Source organism: Amblyomma mixtum, chromosome 9 (assembly GCF_055824585.1).
Source record: "Amblyomma mixtum isolate Tamu chromosome 9, ASM5582458v1, whole genome shotgun sequence".
NCBI lineage: Eukaryota > Metazoa > Arthropoda > Arachnida > Ixodida > Ixodidae > Amblyomma > Amblyomma mixtum.
The window spans coordinates 116,357,587-116,376,332 of record NC_143020.1 but is presented as its reverse complement, the minus strand read 5'-3'; the positions used below and the strand labels follow the sequence as shown (position 1 = coordinate 116,376,332).

At 46.1% G+C, this 18,746-nt stretch overlaps 1 protein-coding gene across 1 annotated transcript in view; it reads right to left on the bottom strand.

Moving 5' to 3' along the window:
• The window catches only part of LOC149330894 (visual system homeobox 1-like), a 68,084-nt gene extending 54,523 nt beyond the window's left edge, over positions 1-13,561 (bottom strand). Inside the window, exon 1 of the mRNA XM_089561624.1 lies at positions 13,141-13,561. Within this exon, the coding sequence (XP_089417750.1) occupies positions 13,141-13,474 (334 nt within the window). The 5' untranslated portion in view covers positions 13,475-13,561. The remainder of the gene's footprint in view (positions 1-13,140) is intronic.
• Positions 13,562-18,746: the final 5,185 nt, after the last annotated feature.

The following is an 18,746-nucleotide window of genomic DNA, read 5'->3' as shown; positions in this document are numbered from 1 at the left end:
TTAGTTATACTTCTAATCTGTAGATAGACATTAGTACAAGTTGGGACTCAACTTAAGTGTACCGTTTTCTTTTCGCTTAAACAGTGCGTTCGTTTAATTTTACTGTCGCATTCATTCATTTGTTGAAGTTAACCGTTCACGACTGACAGTATTAATAAATTAAATGAAGTGACTCCATCAAGTACAGTATACAGCCCGCGGGATGTACACATGTTGAAAATTTAAAATTTTGGGCTTTGCGGACTATATAAAGGCAGGCTGAACACAGCATTTACTTTTTGAATACCACCAGATATACCCCGATGTGTCTGACGTATGTGCCGGGTGCGTAGTGCAAAAAATGTTTTCAGCAAACATTGAGTCCGAGGACTATGCACCGAATGCGAGCTGTACACCGAGGATTACGGTACTTCAGCAATTTCATGCCTCAGCATGACAATATCCCGTATACATGAAGCAACTGTTCAGAATATCTGGCATATCACATGGTATAAGTGGGAAGCATGCATGGTCTGTATACACGAACGGAAGAAAAATCAATGAAGATTTTTCTTCTATGAGTTGCTCCCCTGCGTACATGTGATAGCCTCTAGTTTCAAGCAGTTTTGTACATGAGAGTTATGCACGTTAAAATTTTACCATCTAATACCCGCCGTATCATTATCGTCATCATCATCAGCCTCACTACGCCCACTGCAGGGCAATGTCCTCTCCCGTGTCTCTCCAATTAACCCTGTCATTTTCCAGCCGCGGCCACCGTATCCCCGCAACCGTCTTAATCTCATCCGACTATTCAACTGTCTGCTTACCCCTGCTACGCTTGGGTATACTCGCAGAATTGCATAAACTGCTAACGTACTTGAAAAAAAAAAAAAAACGGTCTTTTCAAGCATATTTATCAATGAAAGGCCAAGGGGGTCATTTATACCACCAACGCAAAACGCCTCTTGAAAGATGCACTCCTGCAAAAGCTAACCCTGACGGCAAAAGAGTAAAATTTCAGTGGTCATAGTGCTGAATTGGCCGGAGATGAACCAGTTTTGGATTTTGTCCGTGGTTTACTGCATGCGTCTGCGCAGTTCAGTGTACTTTTACCGTCGATGCTTAGACACTAAGAAATCATCAGAATTAACTAAATTTCGTCCAGTTGGAATCATCTTTTCCTTAATCAGTTATCCAGATTTATTTTTCATTTCTGCACTGAAGATACCAATATGCTGATAAAATACTGGACGTTCATAACATATTTATCAGACAATTTCAATGCCTCGTCATCACACGGTAAGGGCGGCTTACACGTATACGGAAAGAATTGTGAGAATATGGCGTTGTTTTTAATATGAAAACATTAATAATCGCATTACGAGAAAAGCTGGCGGCGTTAGTGTGTATGACGCACACAGCAAGCCAAGCCAGTCATATACACGTGGTTCTTCTATACTATATACATATACACTCCCCACTGTCCGAAGTTAATGCAGCGCCAGTTTTCCCGACTACATTTGTACCAAAACTGTGACGCAACCGCTTGTTGCACGGCGTTCAGGGTGGTGTCATACGATTTCTCGTGGCATTTAGCTTACATGTGCTATAGTCAAGGTGGAGGTTAGCTCGTGACAGGGATTCAAACCGACGACATATGCGCCCTCAATTGTATTTTTAGATCTGCAGCACAAATGCGCTGAGTATAAAAAAAAAAACAAGACGATACCCCCCCCCCCCCCCCCCCCCCCCCAGGACTGGGTCGCCCGAAATAAACTCAGTTCGCAAACCGCAGCCAAACGTGTACATCTTGCGGAGTTTTGTTTTTTGTTCAAACTTCTAAATTATTCTTTCTGTTTATGCTCGAAGTCTAGCGAATAGGAAAAGCGAAGACTTTAATTCGCCCTTACGGATAAAAATACGTTTTTCCGGAAAGACTGTTCTGCATATCAGAATTCGACTGCAGACATGTTTAATTCAAAGGCTCATCTTCAATTCAGTGCGTTGCATGCGTCACAGTTCCACAGCGAGCCAAAAATTTGGCCACAGTTATTTGACCTCTGCATAGTTTTACATACATGCGCACTAACTTCCTTGTACAAAGTGATGTCCTGTATAGGCGACATCGCCAAAGAAGATTGTACTGAAAAGTGGGGCAAAGGCAAGCTTTTTTCACCTCATCGATGCTGACTTATTTTTCTTACAAGCAAGTTGGTATCAGGTTCAGGATTGAGTATTACAATAGTGAAATTGATGCGGCTGCTTTCATGTTTCACACAGAGGCTAGAGTGCAACGCCTAAACATCTGCAGCAATGTTTATTGACAAAGATATTTGCGATGTTGTGCCAAAACAGTCGAACCGAACTGATTCCTCAATGGTAAAGAGAGGTTGGGGCAGATGGTTCTTGATGGTCGCAATGCGAACAAGGGAGAAGAAATCCTCACGGTGCTTGCCAGCGTTTCGGCAAGAGGACCTTTCTTCATCTGAACAAAGCGTTCATCATTGGCGGGGTTTAAATAGGGTCTTAACTCCGTGGGGAAAGGCCGGGTGCGGGGGAGGAAGGTGTGAAGTAGAAAGGATGTTAGGGTGGGGAGGGTGAATGTTGTCTAAGCATGATGGCTGCTAAATATGATTAACCGGTTGACCTGCAAAACTGTGAAAAGAAGAAGGCTAACTCAGCAGAAAGGAATCCGGGGGTGTGGAGCGTGGAGAGATTCTTCAGTGGTCATTTGATTAATTCATCGCGCAATTTTCGCACAAGTACTCAAGGTCAGGAAGGCTTGTAAGTCGCCTCATGTACGCGCGACTTTTGTGTGCATCACATGGGCAGTTAAGAGACGGAATACAAAATATAGCAGTCATCGCAGTCAGTCCTGACATCCGTGATCTGTCGAAGAGGATGCATCCGAATGCTATCGCATCAGGTGACTGTGGAGTGCAGTGCTCACGACTCGCGGTGCAGTCACGTTGCTCCTAAAAGAGGTGCGTCGCTGACCACACTGAATCACTGATCTGTCTCGCGGAAACAGCATCGTGTGACGTCACGTATACACTGCAACCGACTCTCGTCAGCGGACAGTGCAAACGGATAAAGCGGTTCCATTTTCGCTTTGGGATACTGTAGGCGGATAAATAGGGGCAGGGAACGAGAAAAAAAGCTCAGCGTTTGGCAACCATGGTGCGATCCCCGCTTATATTACAGCGAGAGCTGTTAAAGACACGTTTCCCGTTTCTGCAGCTTTCACGTCGGCTTGATACGACGCTACGCTGATTGGCCAGCACAAGGTTCCGTCAGAAATAACGTTGCAATGCGCACGCTCAGTGGTCTGAACACAGTGGCGTAACAGACGAGAGCATTGTGACGTCATGTACACTCCACAAGAAAAGAAGGCAAATAATAGCAAATATACACCGCCGCAAGCAGCTGTAGCAGAATCTCGCGTTATACAGTGCATAATAACACAATAACCATCCTGTGAGGCCTTTTTTTTTTTTCACGCATTTGCGCGAGAACGGCAATAAATATCTCACAACCACCCGGCATACATTCACACATATGCGCTGTCAGACTGTAAGAACAAGTCAGACGCGAACATGACGCCGTTTATTGCAGCGTTGCTGTCAAGAGTTCGTTCGTTAGTTGTCATCTGTTTCGATCCCCTCTGTGAATTCTTTCAGCAGGCTGACGGTGCGCTAAGTGACCGTGACGCCGTGGATTCTTTCACGAATTCTTCCGTCGCGTTAATCCCGCATAGAAAGGCAGTAAAGGCAATTCCACTAATCCTCGAATTACCTCACAGAAACTCTATGCAGCCCATTCCGTACTCTACTTTAAAAAATTGCAGAGCTGCCGATCTCTATATATAGAGGGGCTATCGCACTGGTGTACTTGAGTATCTATGCAAAATAGTTACCGAACGTTCAATCGATCCATAAATCGGCCAATCAATAATATATTACTTTCATGAATGGCAGTGAGAAGCATGCAACGTTATAATTTACACAGAATGAGGTGCGATGGTCATGCAAGCAGCATATAGGGACCTTGTGCGTTTGCAAATACTAATGAATTTCAAAATAAGCAGCAGAAAATGGAATCATTTATGTTTACAACGCTCACAAAACTACTAACGAAAAAAAAAATGCGTTGAAAATTGTGATTGGCTATCGAAAAAATTACAAACAATAAAGAAATATTAAAATAGTGAAAGTGAGACCAAAGCGCTACTGATGGACTGGTAAGACTCATACGGATAAAGATTTGCTCAGAAAAAAAAAATTGTTTTAGTTCCCCTTTACGCTAGTTTCAAGATTTCTAGTTTGCAGGTATATTGGCTAAATAGAAAATGATGAAAATAAACCTGTCTTCTAAGGTTAGTGTCGATTTCACGCAAGATGAAGTTTTGAAACGAAACCTGATGTTATTAGCATTTAAAAGGGAAGACAAGATTATTCTTATAGATTACGGTTAACAAGTGAAAATATTGAAAGAATGTTATCTGAGCGAATTAACAGTGATTCATTTTTTGAGTGGATTGGTAGTAACACTTTTCGCAAGAATTGTGAAGCTGAATTAATAACATTTGAATGAACAAACCACTGTTGTCCAGTTACTTTTGGCAAAGACTCTACGTACAATATGGCCTCCAGTCAAAACGGGACAAATTAAGCTTGGGTTACGTCGATGAAAGCCGGATAAAACTAGCCTTGTTCTACCCGTGGGTTCATTTTCAGCCAACGGTTGTTGCATTATTTGACTGCGTTATCAAGGCCGTGGTTCAGCTTCAATTTTAGAGTTTTAATGGTAATATCAGAATGAAATATTATCGTGTCGGCAGCATAGAGTCTACATCTAGCAAAATATATGTAATTAGGTTGACTATTAATACAAGTTAGAAATAAAATAAGCCCAAAATTGTAGTCCTGAGGGACCCCTGTGCGTGAAGCATTTTCGCAGTAGAGACTGGAAATGATGATGATTACAGGTCTGCTAATCAAGTATAGTTTTTAATCTAGGTAAAAACAAAAAGAAACCTCAATAAATCGAATACGGCATTGACAGAAGTCAGCTTAATATTGACATGTAGGGATGACCACAGTCAGGCAGGCAGCAATGAGGGCTACCAAAAGTATACCTGCATATTGGGCTCATAATTGCGCCGGCAAAGAACTGAATGACACTGCGGCAGCGACAGCCACAAGCGCTCTCGGCGGTCGTCGAACAGAATGCCCTCCGCTCTCGGCCGTGCTCACTTTAGTTTAAAGCTGGCAGCTGATATTCGAGATGAAGCATGCAAAGTAGCCCCAACAGCCTAGAACAACGTAGAATCGGTTCCGCGTGGCCGCGATAATTGCAGATAAATATGGTCGCATCTTGAGTCACAAACAAAGCGATCAAGCCTTGTGCCTGCAGGTTTGAGAAGTGAACAGATAATCATTACAAAGCTTTACGGCAATATTCAAATCAAATCTTTATTTACATCATCCAGATGTTAGAGGCGCAGACAAAAAGCTCTCACTAGAGCTTGATTGCGCGCCTGCGCCCCCGTACAAGGTTTCAAGGTTTGTTTGATTACATATATTGGCAGCAACTAACAAAACAATTGCGTTTGAGGAAACATAAGCGAGACACAACTGACTCGGAAAAAATAAATAAAAAAGAGAAAAGACCGACAAAAACAGCAAAAGAAATAAGATGCAAAAATACTGGTTTGTAAGACTAACACAAAGTATTTAGCAATTATGGTAAGTGGTAGCTGAGCATTTGACGTCCATAGTTAGGTCGTATTTGGGGAATGAACCATTTATCGCGGTTTCTTATGGCATGAGTGTGTTCTCTAGGTGTTAGTTGAGACAAAGTTTCAAGAAAATTACGGTAGGTATTACTTCTCCTATATCGTTTTATTAAGTTGACATTATATAGCTCGTGTATTGGAGTTATGTGGAAGGCATTAAAAAGGGGTTTTGTCGTAACGTCGCGGGGGATGCTTGCGATGCTTCTTATGGCTCGTTTTTGGATTACATGTAACCTGTTTAAGTTTGAGAGTGTGGTAGTTCCCCATACCGTGAAACAGTAGTTTAAAACGGAAGCAAACATGGAATTATAAAGAATTAGTTTCACTTTTTGTGGCAGAAAATAGCGCAGTTTACCTAACACACCAGTTATTTTTGACAGCTTGTCCGCTGTTTTATCGACATGTGTTGACCACGATAAATGCTTCTCAAAGCATTAATATAACAGCAATAAGCGCACAGCATCACCTGAGCTCTTCTGTCCAGAGTATACATAGCTCCCTGACTTTCATGCACATGTCGCCGTATATCTGGCCGGGACGGCTGTCAGAAAAGTGTTCGTCGTCTGACTAAAGCCGGTCGTGGGATTTTCGCATGACGATGACTAGCGATGATCACACAGTTCAGCCATATCTCGCACTTAGCTTGTGAGATGCGCCGCACTTTTCCATGCCGAACGGTCTGCGACAATTAAGGCTGAACACAGGCACTGAGCGCATGCGGATACCTCTTCGTCCAAAAAATTGGCAGTGGTTTAGGTCTGGTGAAACCTGGAGGATTGCGAAAGCAACGAGGAGAGAGAGAGAGAGGCGATGGAGAGCGCGCGGCAGCAACGGCCCCGGCACGCCAGCTATGCGCCGCTACTGCGCATGCGCAACTGGCGAGCGTGGCGGCGGCACCCCTCAGTCACCCGCGCGGCTACGGCGGCGGCGGGACAGCTGTGCGCCGTGTGACGTCACTGCTCCTCGCGCATGCGCAGTATGGCCTTTCGTCAGCTCCGCGAAATGGCTCAGCGACTCGCGTAGTGTTGCTTTCGCAACAAAACAGGTGCGCGCTGCGGCATCGATGTAGGCCATGATGTTCCGACTGCGTGTGAGGTGATTCAGGAAACATTCCTTTAATTGACTTTTCTAAGTCTGCATATCTACATTTCGGCATCTTCACTGGCACGGGTCTCTGAGCTGCTCCGACCGCCTCCAGAATTAATCGGGGGCAGAAGCGTAACTTCTTTATCTGAAGACGACGCTGGAGATTCAATAAAACGGCCCGGGCCAACCTTCGAGGTCTCAGAGCACGCTATAAACGGGCGAATGCGGCCTGGCCATTCCGGAAGTGACGGCGCCGCGACCTCGGACTTCCGGCTAAATCTGCCTCCGTGCTGAGGAATCAAGAAAGAGGGCTCTGAAACGACCAGTAAAACTCGTGAACCCCATCCACATAGACGAGAAGAACACGCATTCACTGCTGTTGTTCAGAAAAAGCTGCTTTGGATCGACCAGTGGAATTCGTCGCGAGCGACTGCAATCCTTCGCGACGAGCTTCACTGCTCAGCAAGACTTCTTGCAGTGAAGCAAAACGAACGAAACGAAAGTTTGAGCAGAACATGGAACAGGGAGTAAACCTACCAATGTGACCTGTTAGAACGTCCTTAACACAAATTTATTTCCTAATTTTCAGCAGAGTATCCTCGTGGCGTTTTCGTTTTGATTGTTTGCCTCGTGCATCGTTTAAAGAGCAAGTCGTCCAAAAAGGGACATTTCTGGACGACCAACAATTCTGCAAAAACACTTCCGATACCCTTCCAAGTCAAGAAGAAGAGACACATGCTACTCGCTACATGCGTGTCAAGTGTTCGCTCGCAAAAATGAGAGAGAGAAAAAACTTCGAGGGGTTTTAACGCAGTTAAACCGAGTAGACGTGCGAAAGTATCTGTTTAGCCTGATTGGTTCATGGTTTTGCTTTGCTGGGTCGTCGTCACATCTGGTTTGGTTTGGTTTATGGGGTTTAACGTCCCAAAGCGACTGAGGCTATGAGAGACGCCGTAGTGAAGGGCTCCGGAAATTTCGACCACCTGGGGTTCTTTAACGTGCACTGACATCGCACAGTACACGGGCCTCTAGAATTTCTCCTCCAAAGAAATTCCAGCCGCCGCGGCCGGGATCGAACCCGCGTCTTTCGGGTCAGCAGCCGAGCACCATAGCCACTGAGCCACCGCGGCGGCTCGTCGTCACATCTGGCGGCGATATTAGACTCAGGTTAAGTTGATCTGATCTGTTCGTGCTGCAGATGGAAGTTGATAAACACGACTACGTGTAATACTCAGCGCGAGAGTGTGTTGCAGTTATTATTGTTAATTTTCAGCTGTAATTTTTCTGATTTCTTATTCAACGCAAAACCATTAGCCTCCATGGCACCAGTTAACCCTCTTCTTTTGGCTCTCCTCCCTGAATCCTCGCTTATCCACCGTCGTGGATATGTGCCATGTCATTAAGGCAACAACAACAAACACGAGACGTGATCGGCTGAGATGGTAGCACAGCGCTATCGTGCAGTGGCCAGTGAAGCTGTCCGCGTACCACGCGTTCGAATCCATAGTCGCGGCAATATTGATTTATTTATAGTTGTGCGAAGGTCGCCCTCAGGGTCAAGCTTCACACTTACTCGGTGAGCCGGTTTGACCTCGGGAAGTAGTGATTTCGGACTAAAAAAAAACAAAAACAAGACAAGAGGACACTGCTGGCACGCCAACTAATCCCGCCTGTGCGACAGAGGGGCAACGAGGAAGGCTTTCAGTGCAGGCCATCTGGAGTTCCTCATTCAATACGCAAGCGCTTTTTCTCATTAGGTCTGCACCGAAAGAGCTTCCGCCGCGACTGGTATCGAACTCGCAACCTGGCGCTCGGTATACTGAACTTTATAACCACAGACTGAGACACTGCGCGGTGAGTATCACCTGCTAAAGCTGATTCGGGGTGAAGTAAAACCACATTTGAAGATACCAAATGAATGCGCAAATCAGCGTACAAACAAATAAATTGACCTGGAAAGCTCTGTATTCGTTTGTTTGCAGATGCGGATTCGCTGGGGTGAACGTGAATTTCAGGTCTCCGAAATGCACCTAAGGAACTGCGCTGTATATACACACCCGTGCAAAGTATATCTTAATTGTGTGCATGCTTTCAGGCCATTTCAGGTCGCGGTCGACACAGTTCCAGAGCAGCACACGGCGCTCAAACATTGAAGCGTCGGGACCTATACACCTGCAAGCGCGTTTGTTATCTTCCCGTTTCGGTAAATAAAAGTATCAGTCTGAACTGTGAAGTGAAATAAACATTTGGTATCCACAATCGAGAAATATATCATTTTTTTAATTTCTCAAGTTGCGACACGTATGGGTTAACGCCACTGATGCACGAAGTCAGAATTTTTTTGGGAGGGGCCCAAGATAATTCCTTGCATAGAGTGTGTGTGTGGGTGGAGGGGAGGAGGCGGAAATAACTCACATGGCCCCCCCTTAGATATACGTGCCTGACGGCATGGCTCAGAGATACCAGTGTTGTTCGTCCTCCCTTACGCGGTAAACACGTTGAGCCTGATCACGAGCGCGTGGCGTTGCTATTCGTCTCAAAGAAACGTTGAAGGCTACTAGGTTGCCTGATATTACAGGAATGCCTTATACGGTCCGCATCCAGTGAGCATCTCCGCTACAGTAAGATAGGGCGCCATCTTATATTAAGGCGAAAGCCTTTAATGGCTCATACTGTAGTCCGTTGACAAAGCGTGTCACACGCGTTTAACTAAAAAAGATAGAAGAAAACCAATGATTGCTTCAGATAGAGGAAGAAAAAATGAACCTAGAAGCCGAGATTGGTGACTGCAGATTAATTAGTTAATTAATTATAGACAAAAATGTCGAAATTGCGTCGAAATAGCGCGGACGTCGATATAGCCACGGGAACGGTGTGACGTCACATCCACCGGAAGTCGTCACGGCATAGTGTCCTCGGCTTCCGCCTCTCAACACTTTATATACAGTTGCCAAAGTGTCCACGCAATTTTTACAGGAATTGAATGCGTTGTTGTAAAACTTTTTCTTAACGATTTAATTGTAGGAGCATTCTATCGTCCACCAAACTGCGACAACGTCTTCTTCGAAAATCTTAACAGCGAGTTCTTGTGCGCCTGCGGGAAAAAGCACTGTGCTGGGCTCCTTACGGGAGACCTTAATGTTCCATCTGTCAACTGGAGCGATTTTCCTGGGTCCCTCTCAAGTGCTTCTGAGCCTTTCGTTGATGTAGTAGTTCTCCACAACCTTGCTCAGCTTGTCAATGAACCTACCCGTGTTCACAATAACGCACTGTCAGTTCTGGACCTTAATTCTTCTTGCAAATGTCGCTGTTATTCGCAGAAACCCACGAGTTCAGGTGTTCGATGGCACATCAAACCACAATGTTGTCTACCTAACTTTGGAACTAAATTTTGATTCACAGATTGAAAAAGAAGAAAGAACCGTCCATATATTTTCTCGCCTGTCAACGATATTGATGTGCCTGATGCACTGGATAGCTCGTTTTCTACATTCCAAGTTATGTGTGAATCAAATGAACATTCAATTGATGACCTGTGGTGCTCCTTCAAATGCCTTCTCTTAGAATGTGTGCAAAAGTTAGTTCCGCGGTGAAGCGAAAAGTGCTGCGGAAACGCAATCCCTGGGCAACAAAAGAAATCGTGCGCTTAGAACGTAAGCTAAAAAACGCGAGAAAAAAGCAACGCCCCACTGTTTCCACGTGTAACAGGTTGTTTGGCCTTCGTGTATTATTAGCCGAAAAAATAAAAAAAAAAAACGGAAAAGATAATTTTCAGAAAATAACGCTAAAAAAACTTTATGATCTCTCCCGCCGGGGAAGTTCTGGCAGCACTTATCGCCGAAAACGCGTCTGTATAGGGTGATACTTTTACCGCTGACCATGCAAATATCGCAGACTTGCTCAACCAGTACTTCTGCTCAGTGCTTACGCATGATGACGGCATCAGCCCACATTTCCCAGTCTATGAGCACATTCTGCCAATTGGTGATGTCACGATTACTCAGGAAGGGGTGTTAGCGCTTTTACTCAATCTAGATACCAAAAAGTCACCAAGAGCTGATGGAATTCCGAACGCATTTCTTTTCCGGTACGCCCAGTGGTGTTCAAGATATCTAACCTTAATATTCAAGAAGTCATTGTCAGGCGTGGAACTCCCAACGCAAAGATCGTTCCCATACCAAAAACAGAGAAACCGTCCCTCCTCATGTCGTACAGGCCAATTTCTTTACTTTGCACATGTGCTAAATTTTTTTTTTTTTTTTTTAATGCGATGTTTATTGCCTCAGGGCATAAAACGGCATGTAATGATAAATGAGGATGCCTTCTCGAGCACATAATATTCAAACACATATCCGTCTTTCCAAGCGACAACGCATTGATTGATGCCAGACAAAATGGGTTTAGGCGAGGGTTTTCCACCGTAACTCAGCCCATAGAAACCGTTCATGATTTAGCAGCAGCTTAAGATAAGCAAAGCCAAGTTGGCATAATATTCCTCGATTTCGAAAAAGCATTTGACTCCGTCTCTCACTACAAATTACTGCTGAAGCTAAGACCAATACTAAAGAACACGTTAATTAACTGGGTTCAAGAATACCTATCTTTACGGAAGCAATGTGTACAAGTCAACGATGCAGCTTCTTCGTCCGCAAACGTACACTCAGGCATTCCACAGGGCTCAGTTTTAGGTCCGCTATTCTTTCTGATTTTCATAAATGATATCGTCAGTGACATACGCGTCAAGATCAGGCTTTTCGCAGATGACTGCGTCCCGCATCATGAAATGCGTAATGCGAATGACCAGGCAGTTTTAAACACCTCCCTATCTAAAATACAAACTTGGTGCTCGAAATGACAGATGACTATTAATCTTAAAAAGACCGTTCAAATAACCCCTTAACATTTGCTTATAACATTAACAACTAGTGCTTATCTGTCGTTTCCAGCTACAAATACTTGGGAGTAATGATTTCACCGGACCTTATGTGGAATGAACATGTAACACACACCTACAATAAAGCAATGAAGAAACTTGGCTTTTTAAGGCGTACCTTAGGGAACGCTTCACCTGAAATTAAAATTTTGGCCTACAAAACTTTTACCCGACCCGTCCTAGGGTATGCCGCGATTGTCTGGGATCCGCACACACAATCTAATATTACCAAACTTGAGAAAGCTCGGAGATCAGCTAGGTTCATATTTGCTGGCGCACGCCCCCATTATTACTTCTAGAAGCTGCAGACGTTACCGGGATAGGATGAAATTTTTTTTATTTACTCTATAATAACCAGTCGGGAATAGACGAAAGTTAAAACATTCTGCCAGCTAACCGCCGCTTTAGATTTTTCGTGCGGGACAAAAGCATTTAAAAATTACTGTTTTTCAGCGCACTAATTTGCTATTGGAATGCGTTATCCGCTGACACGGTCGACTGCACAACGGTTTCGTCATTCCTCTGCGCACTTGTACATAAATCTCAAGTGACATTTGCCTCCCCCCGTGAGAATAACTTTCATGTTGTAAATAGTATCTTGTGTTTTTGTTCTGATTTATCATTCAGCGTCCTGTATCTTGTTTGCTGATTTTGCTGTTTTTGAATTTATTTATTTGTACTGTCCACTCCTGCCTAAGGCCTGATAATAAGGCTGGCAGTACCTGTAAATAAAGAAATAAATAAAAATTCATATCGCAAAAACGACAGCCGTCCCCATCCTCCGCGTCTTTTTTTTTTCGTCTGCCGCAGTCTCTGCTCGAGTTGTCACTCACTTTCAAGCTTCCTCAGACTGCACAATTCTGAGCTCATCCACTGCTTGATTATTTTGCTAACTATTTGATAACTCCGCTTTACAAACGGCGAGGATCTACGTTTGCATTTGTGGAGCACGTTAGCTTGCAAAGACGTTTGTGTACGATTGCGCAATCAAACAGAAACGACTGACAGACGCGTGCTCGGAGCCAGAATTCGCTGGCGCTTCTGGCTTTGCCCATTTGCCTTCTTACTTATTGCTCAAACTCGTCTGGAATTCTCAGAACTTCAGAATTATTTCGCAGGCACTACGTCCAGCACATATACCTATTGCGCAATAACTGCTGAGATGAATGCCTCGCCGAAAGGACCGGCAGACAGTGATATCGAGCAAGCGCCGTATTTCGTTTAAATTACTGGTATCCTGGACGGGGTGGCGGCCGAGAATAAAGCCGCACAGGCCAGAAGACCTATAGACGTCGAAGTACACGGGTTCGGAAACCGCTGAGCGAGTACGCGGTCGACTCACCGGCGACGTCCGGCGGCATGCCGTGCGGGCCGTCGAAGCCGTGCAGGAACGGAGCACACGGCACGAACGCGTGGCCGAGGTACACGCCGGCCCTGTCGCCGGGGAACCCGCAGTGCGGCGGCGGAGCATGGTGCATCGGGGGCGGCTGGTGCACCAGCGACCCCGCCGAGGGTCCCAGCACCGGCGGATGGTGCAGTCCCGTGGACACCTGGCTGTTGCTGCCGTGGTGCTGGGCGGACGACGAAGAAGAAGGCAGTCCGGCATCGCTCAATCCCAGCAGTTCCTGGATGGCGAACGGCGAGCGCTGGTGCTGAGCCGCCGAGGCCCGCTGCATGGCGCGGCTGCGCCCGCACCGACGTCGAACCCGTCGCGCCGGACGCCGTGTATCCCGCGCGCGTCACAAACAACACCGGCGCCACGACACCCCGGAAAAAGCGGCGGCGCGGCGGCTCCGCCACACCTCCTCCTCCTAGGCTCTTCCCTTCTCCGCGCTCCGCTCCCTGCCGGGGGAGGAGGAGAAGGAGAAGCGGCGAAACGGAGAGGAGGAGCTCTGACACGGCCAATCAGGCCCGCGACGCGACGCCATTGGGCCGTTCGTAACGCGACGCCGTCGGCCGCATTTCGGCCGCAGCCAATGGAGGGCGTCGCGCGGAGCCCCTAATTGGCCGACGCTGGCGCCCTTCGGCCAATTACGACGCGGCCAGACCACCGTTCCGCCGAAGTGAACCGCCATCTTGAAGACGCGCGCGCGTTATCACGAAAAGAAAGGTTCGCGCCAGAGCTCTGCCCGCTGCAGAGGAGGAGGGGTGCGCATCGTGTTTATGTACTCGCGCCATTATAAAGCGGCTGCCCACGGTTAGCCGGCGCATCGCCCAATCTTCTGGTGTTGCTTTTTCCCGTTGCTTTTGCAGATGCTTTATCAATTGCGCTTTTTTTTTTTTTCGTGTCGACGAGCGGAAAAAACAAAACCCTGCTCTCAATATATCGCGAGCGGCCCTGGGAAGAAGAAGCCTCGGGTATAATAAGCGAAGGCGCTATAGGAACAGGCAGGCTCCTTATTTACGGGTGATGTGTCGTGGCTTCCTCCGGGTTCGCCTTACGTTGCGGCAAGACGACATCAGGCGCCGTGAACCGACTTCCGTTTTGGTGCTTGCTTTCTCTCCCTTCACACTTATTTGTGCTTCCTTTTTTCTGCACGCCCGGTAGCCGAGGCCGGCAATCTTCTTGGCTGCCCTCTGACAAGCTGACCTGCGTCTCTGCTCGATGAAGTAAATGTGTCTCGCCCCAAGAGGCAGGGAATTTAGATACGGCGAGGCGCAATTTCCACTTCCCCACGCGACAAAAAATAAAAGGAAATAGAAAAGCGCCAGTTCGGAAGCGCGTCTTCGGCAAACATGCCTGAGTGACTTTTGTCGCTGGCACACCGTGTATGGCTTGCGCTAAGTCGCGATGCTTCACGGAAAGCACTTCTCATAGAACGACGCCATTTAGGAGAGGCTATTCCAACGCAGTGCGGTTGTGTATTCGTCGTCACTTTGGATACAAAACGCGCTGTCTACTGTTAATTGCGATGCCTCAAATGGACGTCTTTTGCAACTTCCGTACAAGACGTTTCCGACAAGGCGCCGTTATATAATCAGGATAGGACAAAATTATTAATATGTCGGGAACACTACTACGATTGTCAGTGTCGGGCACGTAGGCAAAGGGAGGCAAGAAGAAGCCTTCACCCCCCCTTCTCCGAAGCCATGAGCCAACCCCCCCCCCCCCCCCTTTTTTTTTCCAAAACATATACTATGGGCTTCCATAGAGACGAAATCGTGGCTACATGCCTGACCATCGTTCTTTCAGTCTGCATGAACTAAAGTCAATGCAGAACCTCCTCTCAAACGCATGCACAGGCCCTTTAGAAACGTTGAAGTCCTAAATAGCTACAGCCTGGGGCGATCCAATCGAAGCTTCGTCCAGGAAACCGCTGCATTCCAAAAGTTGAGGCATGTCAGTGAATGCCGAGAGCTTTGATTCGTTGATTTTCGCCCGGCATATGCCTTAAGAGGTGCGTTTTTGACACGAATAGTATTATATCCGAGGTCGTATACGAGGTCTGTTAGAAAAGTATCCGACTTTATTTTTTTTTGCGAACACCTGATGGATATGAGACAAGCGCGCTTGCATCAGGCGACCTTGAACCTTCATGCGCATGCATGAATTTTTTCCCGCCTGCCGATAGCGTCAGTCGCTGGGAAGCAGCGTTTGAGTGAGGCAGTGTGCAGTGCTCTCGTCGGTTTTTTATTGCAAGGAAAATGGCGGAGTGAAAGGAGCAGCGCTACTGCAACAAATTTTGCCATAAACTTGGCGACAGCCGAGTGGAAACCATTCGAAATATTCAGACGGCTTTCGGTGAAGATGCTATGAGCAGCACACAGTTTAAGCAGTGTTACAATTGTTTTAAAGATGGCCGCACATCGGTGGAGAACGAGCCACGCTCCAATCGGCCATCAACATGCCAAAATGACCAGGTCATTGCCGAACTGAACGCTATGGTGATGCGGGACTGTCGCGTGACTATCCGAGAAATTGAGGAAGAGGTGGACATGAGCAATTTCTCCGCACATTCCATTATCACCGAAGATTTGGCCATGGAGAGAGTTGCGGCGAAATTCGTGTCGAAGCTGCTCACGGTGGAGCAAAAGCAGCTTCGTGTTGAAGTCTCACAGGACATGCTGGATTCCGCAAACAGTGACCCCGACTTCATCAACATCATAATCACTAGTGACGAGTCTTGGGTGTACAGGTACGACCCGGAAACCAGATCCCAGTCGTCAGAGTGGAAGCATTCCACGTCACCAAGACTTAAGAAGGCCCGCCAATTGCGCAGCAATGTGAAAGTGATGCTGACTGCTTTCTTTGACACCCTCTGTGTGGCAGACCACGAGTACGCACTCTACAGGGTCAAACAATGACCAAAGAGTACTACAGGGATGTCCTCCGTTGCCTACGTGATGCTGTGCGGCGCAAGAACCCGGAGCTGAGGTCAACAGGAAATTGGCGCACCCATCGCGCCATTGCTCCTGCACATTCCTCGCACTCGAATCAGATTTTTTGGTGAAAAACCAGACTCCTGTAGTTCAACAGACTCCTTACTGTCCTGATATGGCCCCTGCGATTTCTGGCTGGTTCCCAAAATCAAAAGGCCATTGAAAGGAGCGCGATTTCAGACAAGGAAGAACATTATGGCTGCAACGACAGCTGAGCTAAACTCCATTCCGAAAAGGGGCTTTTCGGAATACTTCCCACAATGGCAGCACCGCTGGGAGAAGTGTGTGGAGTCCCAAGTAGACTACTTTAAAGATGACTAGGTTTGCAACGCTCCAGTTATGCAAGTTTTTTTTCAACGGCCAAAGGTCGGATACTTTTCTAACAGACCTCGTATACGGTGCATTCTTCTCTATGGCGTATAGGTGGCGCCGGTTTACCCCTTGCAGTATTTACTGCAACGGTGGTTTGTGTTCACAATAGTTTCTTTCTCTTTTTTGCACAGAAAGCACATGATTTGTAGTGTTTTTTTTAACGCGCCAGCGATTAGTGTTTCATTCAGCGAATTAAGAACCTGGCGTCGTAATTGGCGTGTCGAGAGAATCCGGATTGTATGAGACGGTCGTGACGTGGTGCTGCGGAATTTGACAGGCCTTAGACCGTCAGATAAATTGTGATTATAGGGTCGCAACATGACTCAAACGTTGTTATCATTTGTAAAAAATGTGAAGCAACCTAATTTCGCTGGAAAAAAACTGAGGTAAGTATAGATGAGAATCGAACATGTCACCCACGGGTTGCGAGTCAGACACGCCCATTGAGGCACGTTGGTTCGACCTGGTTAAAGCTTAAATGTACTCCGAATTCTTAGTTCGACTGCAACACACAATAAGCGGACAAGTAGCCTATATATTGCATTCCTGCTCTTCGCGCACGTAGTACTTGTTCTATGTTATGTGAAGAGCGCACAATAAATAAATATACACTGCTACTTTTGTTTTTGGAGCTTTTGCCCTTACAAAAAAAGTTTTAGACAGTCTATAGAGTGTCTATGGACTTCTGTCTATAAAATCTATAGACGGTATAGACAAATCCTATAGAGAAGTTTATAGGCAATACAAATGCCATAGACAGTCTATAGACAATCTATAGATTTATGGCCATACACTTTTAGTAGACTTTTCTCTATAGACAATCTGTAGACTATGAATCGACAAAAAGCAATATTTATAGGAAGTCAATAAGAAGTCTATAGACCATTTTTATAAGGGTGAAGAGCAACAAACATTACACGCCTATTTGCTGCATATACTGGACATTCGGACGTTTAATGAAAGACCCGTATACTTCACAAAACGAGAATTACAGGTGGGCGCTAAATTTAGCAAAGCGCGGTTACTGTGAACGATTTATAGCATTTGAAAACGAGTGAAAGAGTGAATAATAATTATCGTCGATGGAGTATATTTGGAATGGCTGATGTGCCACAGGTAATTTTTGCAAATGTGCCCTCTTGGGGTGCCCAAATTACGCTTTGAATGGTAATTAATATAGAACTATCTACTGTTAATAACCTCGGCAAGTCCTTGCATGTAATAACAGTTACGTATACATTACTCAACTGAATTTGAATCAACTGTAGCGCTATACAGAAATCGGGAGGTCATTTTGCCGTCGCTTCATCGAAAATAATCAAAACTGCTTTGCCGCAATACTAACACGTCTGGAATTTTCACTTCGTCGTCTGGCTACAAAACAAGACAACGGCATGACAGAACAACAAGGCCGCTCGCTTTAAGAAAGAGCTGTTTTAAGTACGCATATTTCCCACAAACAGTAGTTGATTGGAATAACCTTACTAACAACACAATTACGCAGGACCTTTTAGTATCATTTAAAGGGCACCTAAAATAATTTACTCCATTGGTTCGCCTTTTTGTATATGTAGTTATGCACACGTAGCCACCCTGCCATGGTTTTGAGCAAGACCACAGTATCTATAAATAAAAAATCTCTGCCTCTCCCGTAACCGAGAGTAACACATTAGTTGTAGATGGTACTAGTCAAAATCTTGAAATGGGCCTAGTGTTCAACACACCACACCACACATGCTGTGCACTGTGGTCCACGTGGACTCAGTCATTTCCTGTGAGTGTTTGGGGAATCTGTTCCGCCCTGCCTCGTCAGCTGTATACGGTTTCTGTCAGGCTCCATTGCTCGGTGGCGGCATTGAAATGCAAGACGATGCAGAAGCGTACGCGGACGCGACGAGACGCAGGCCTGACAAGAATGTATATGCAGCGCGTTCGAATACTCCGTGAGCGTGTATACATCTTGTTGTGAAGGTGTAGGTTGCGCAACCACGGGACGAACCACGCAGAAAAGATACAGAGACACAGAGACATCATGTACCAACTAGGCCCAACCGAAGTTTTATTGTGTATACATCTGCCTGCCAAAGGGGAAACGTCATGAGCTGAAGGCCCAGAGGCCGGTCTTTTACATGCGTGAGTGTGGGACCGCGGCGCCATCCTTGGGGATGGCGCGAAAGCAGTTTTTCCGCCCAAAGC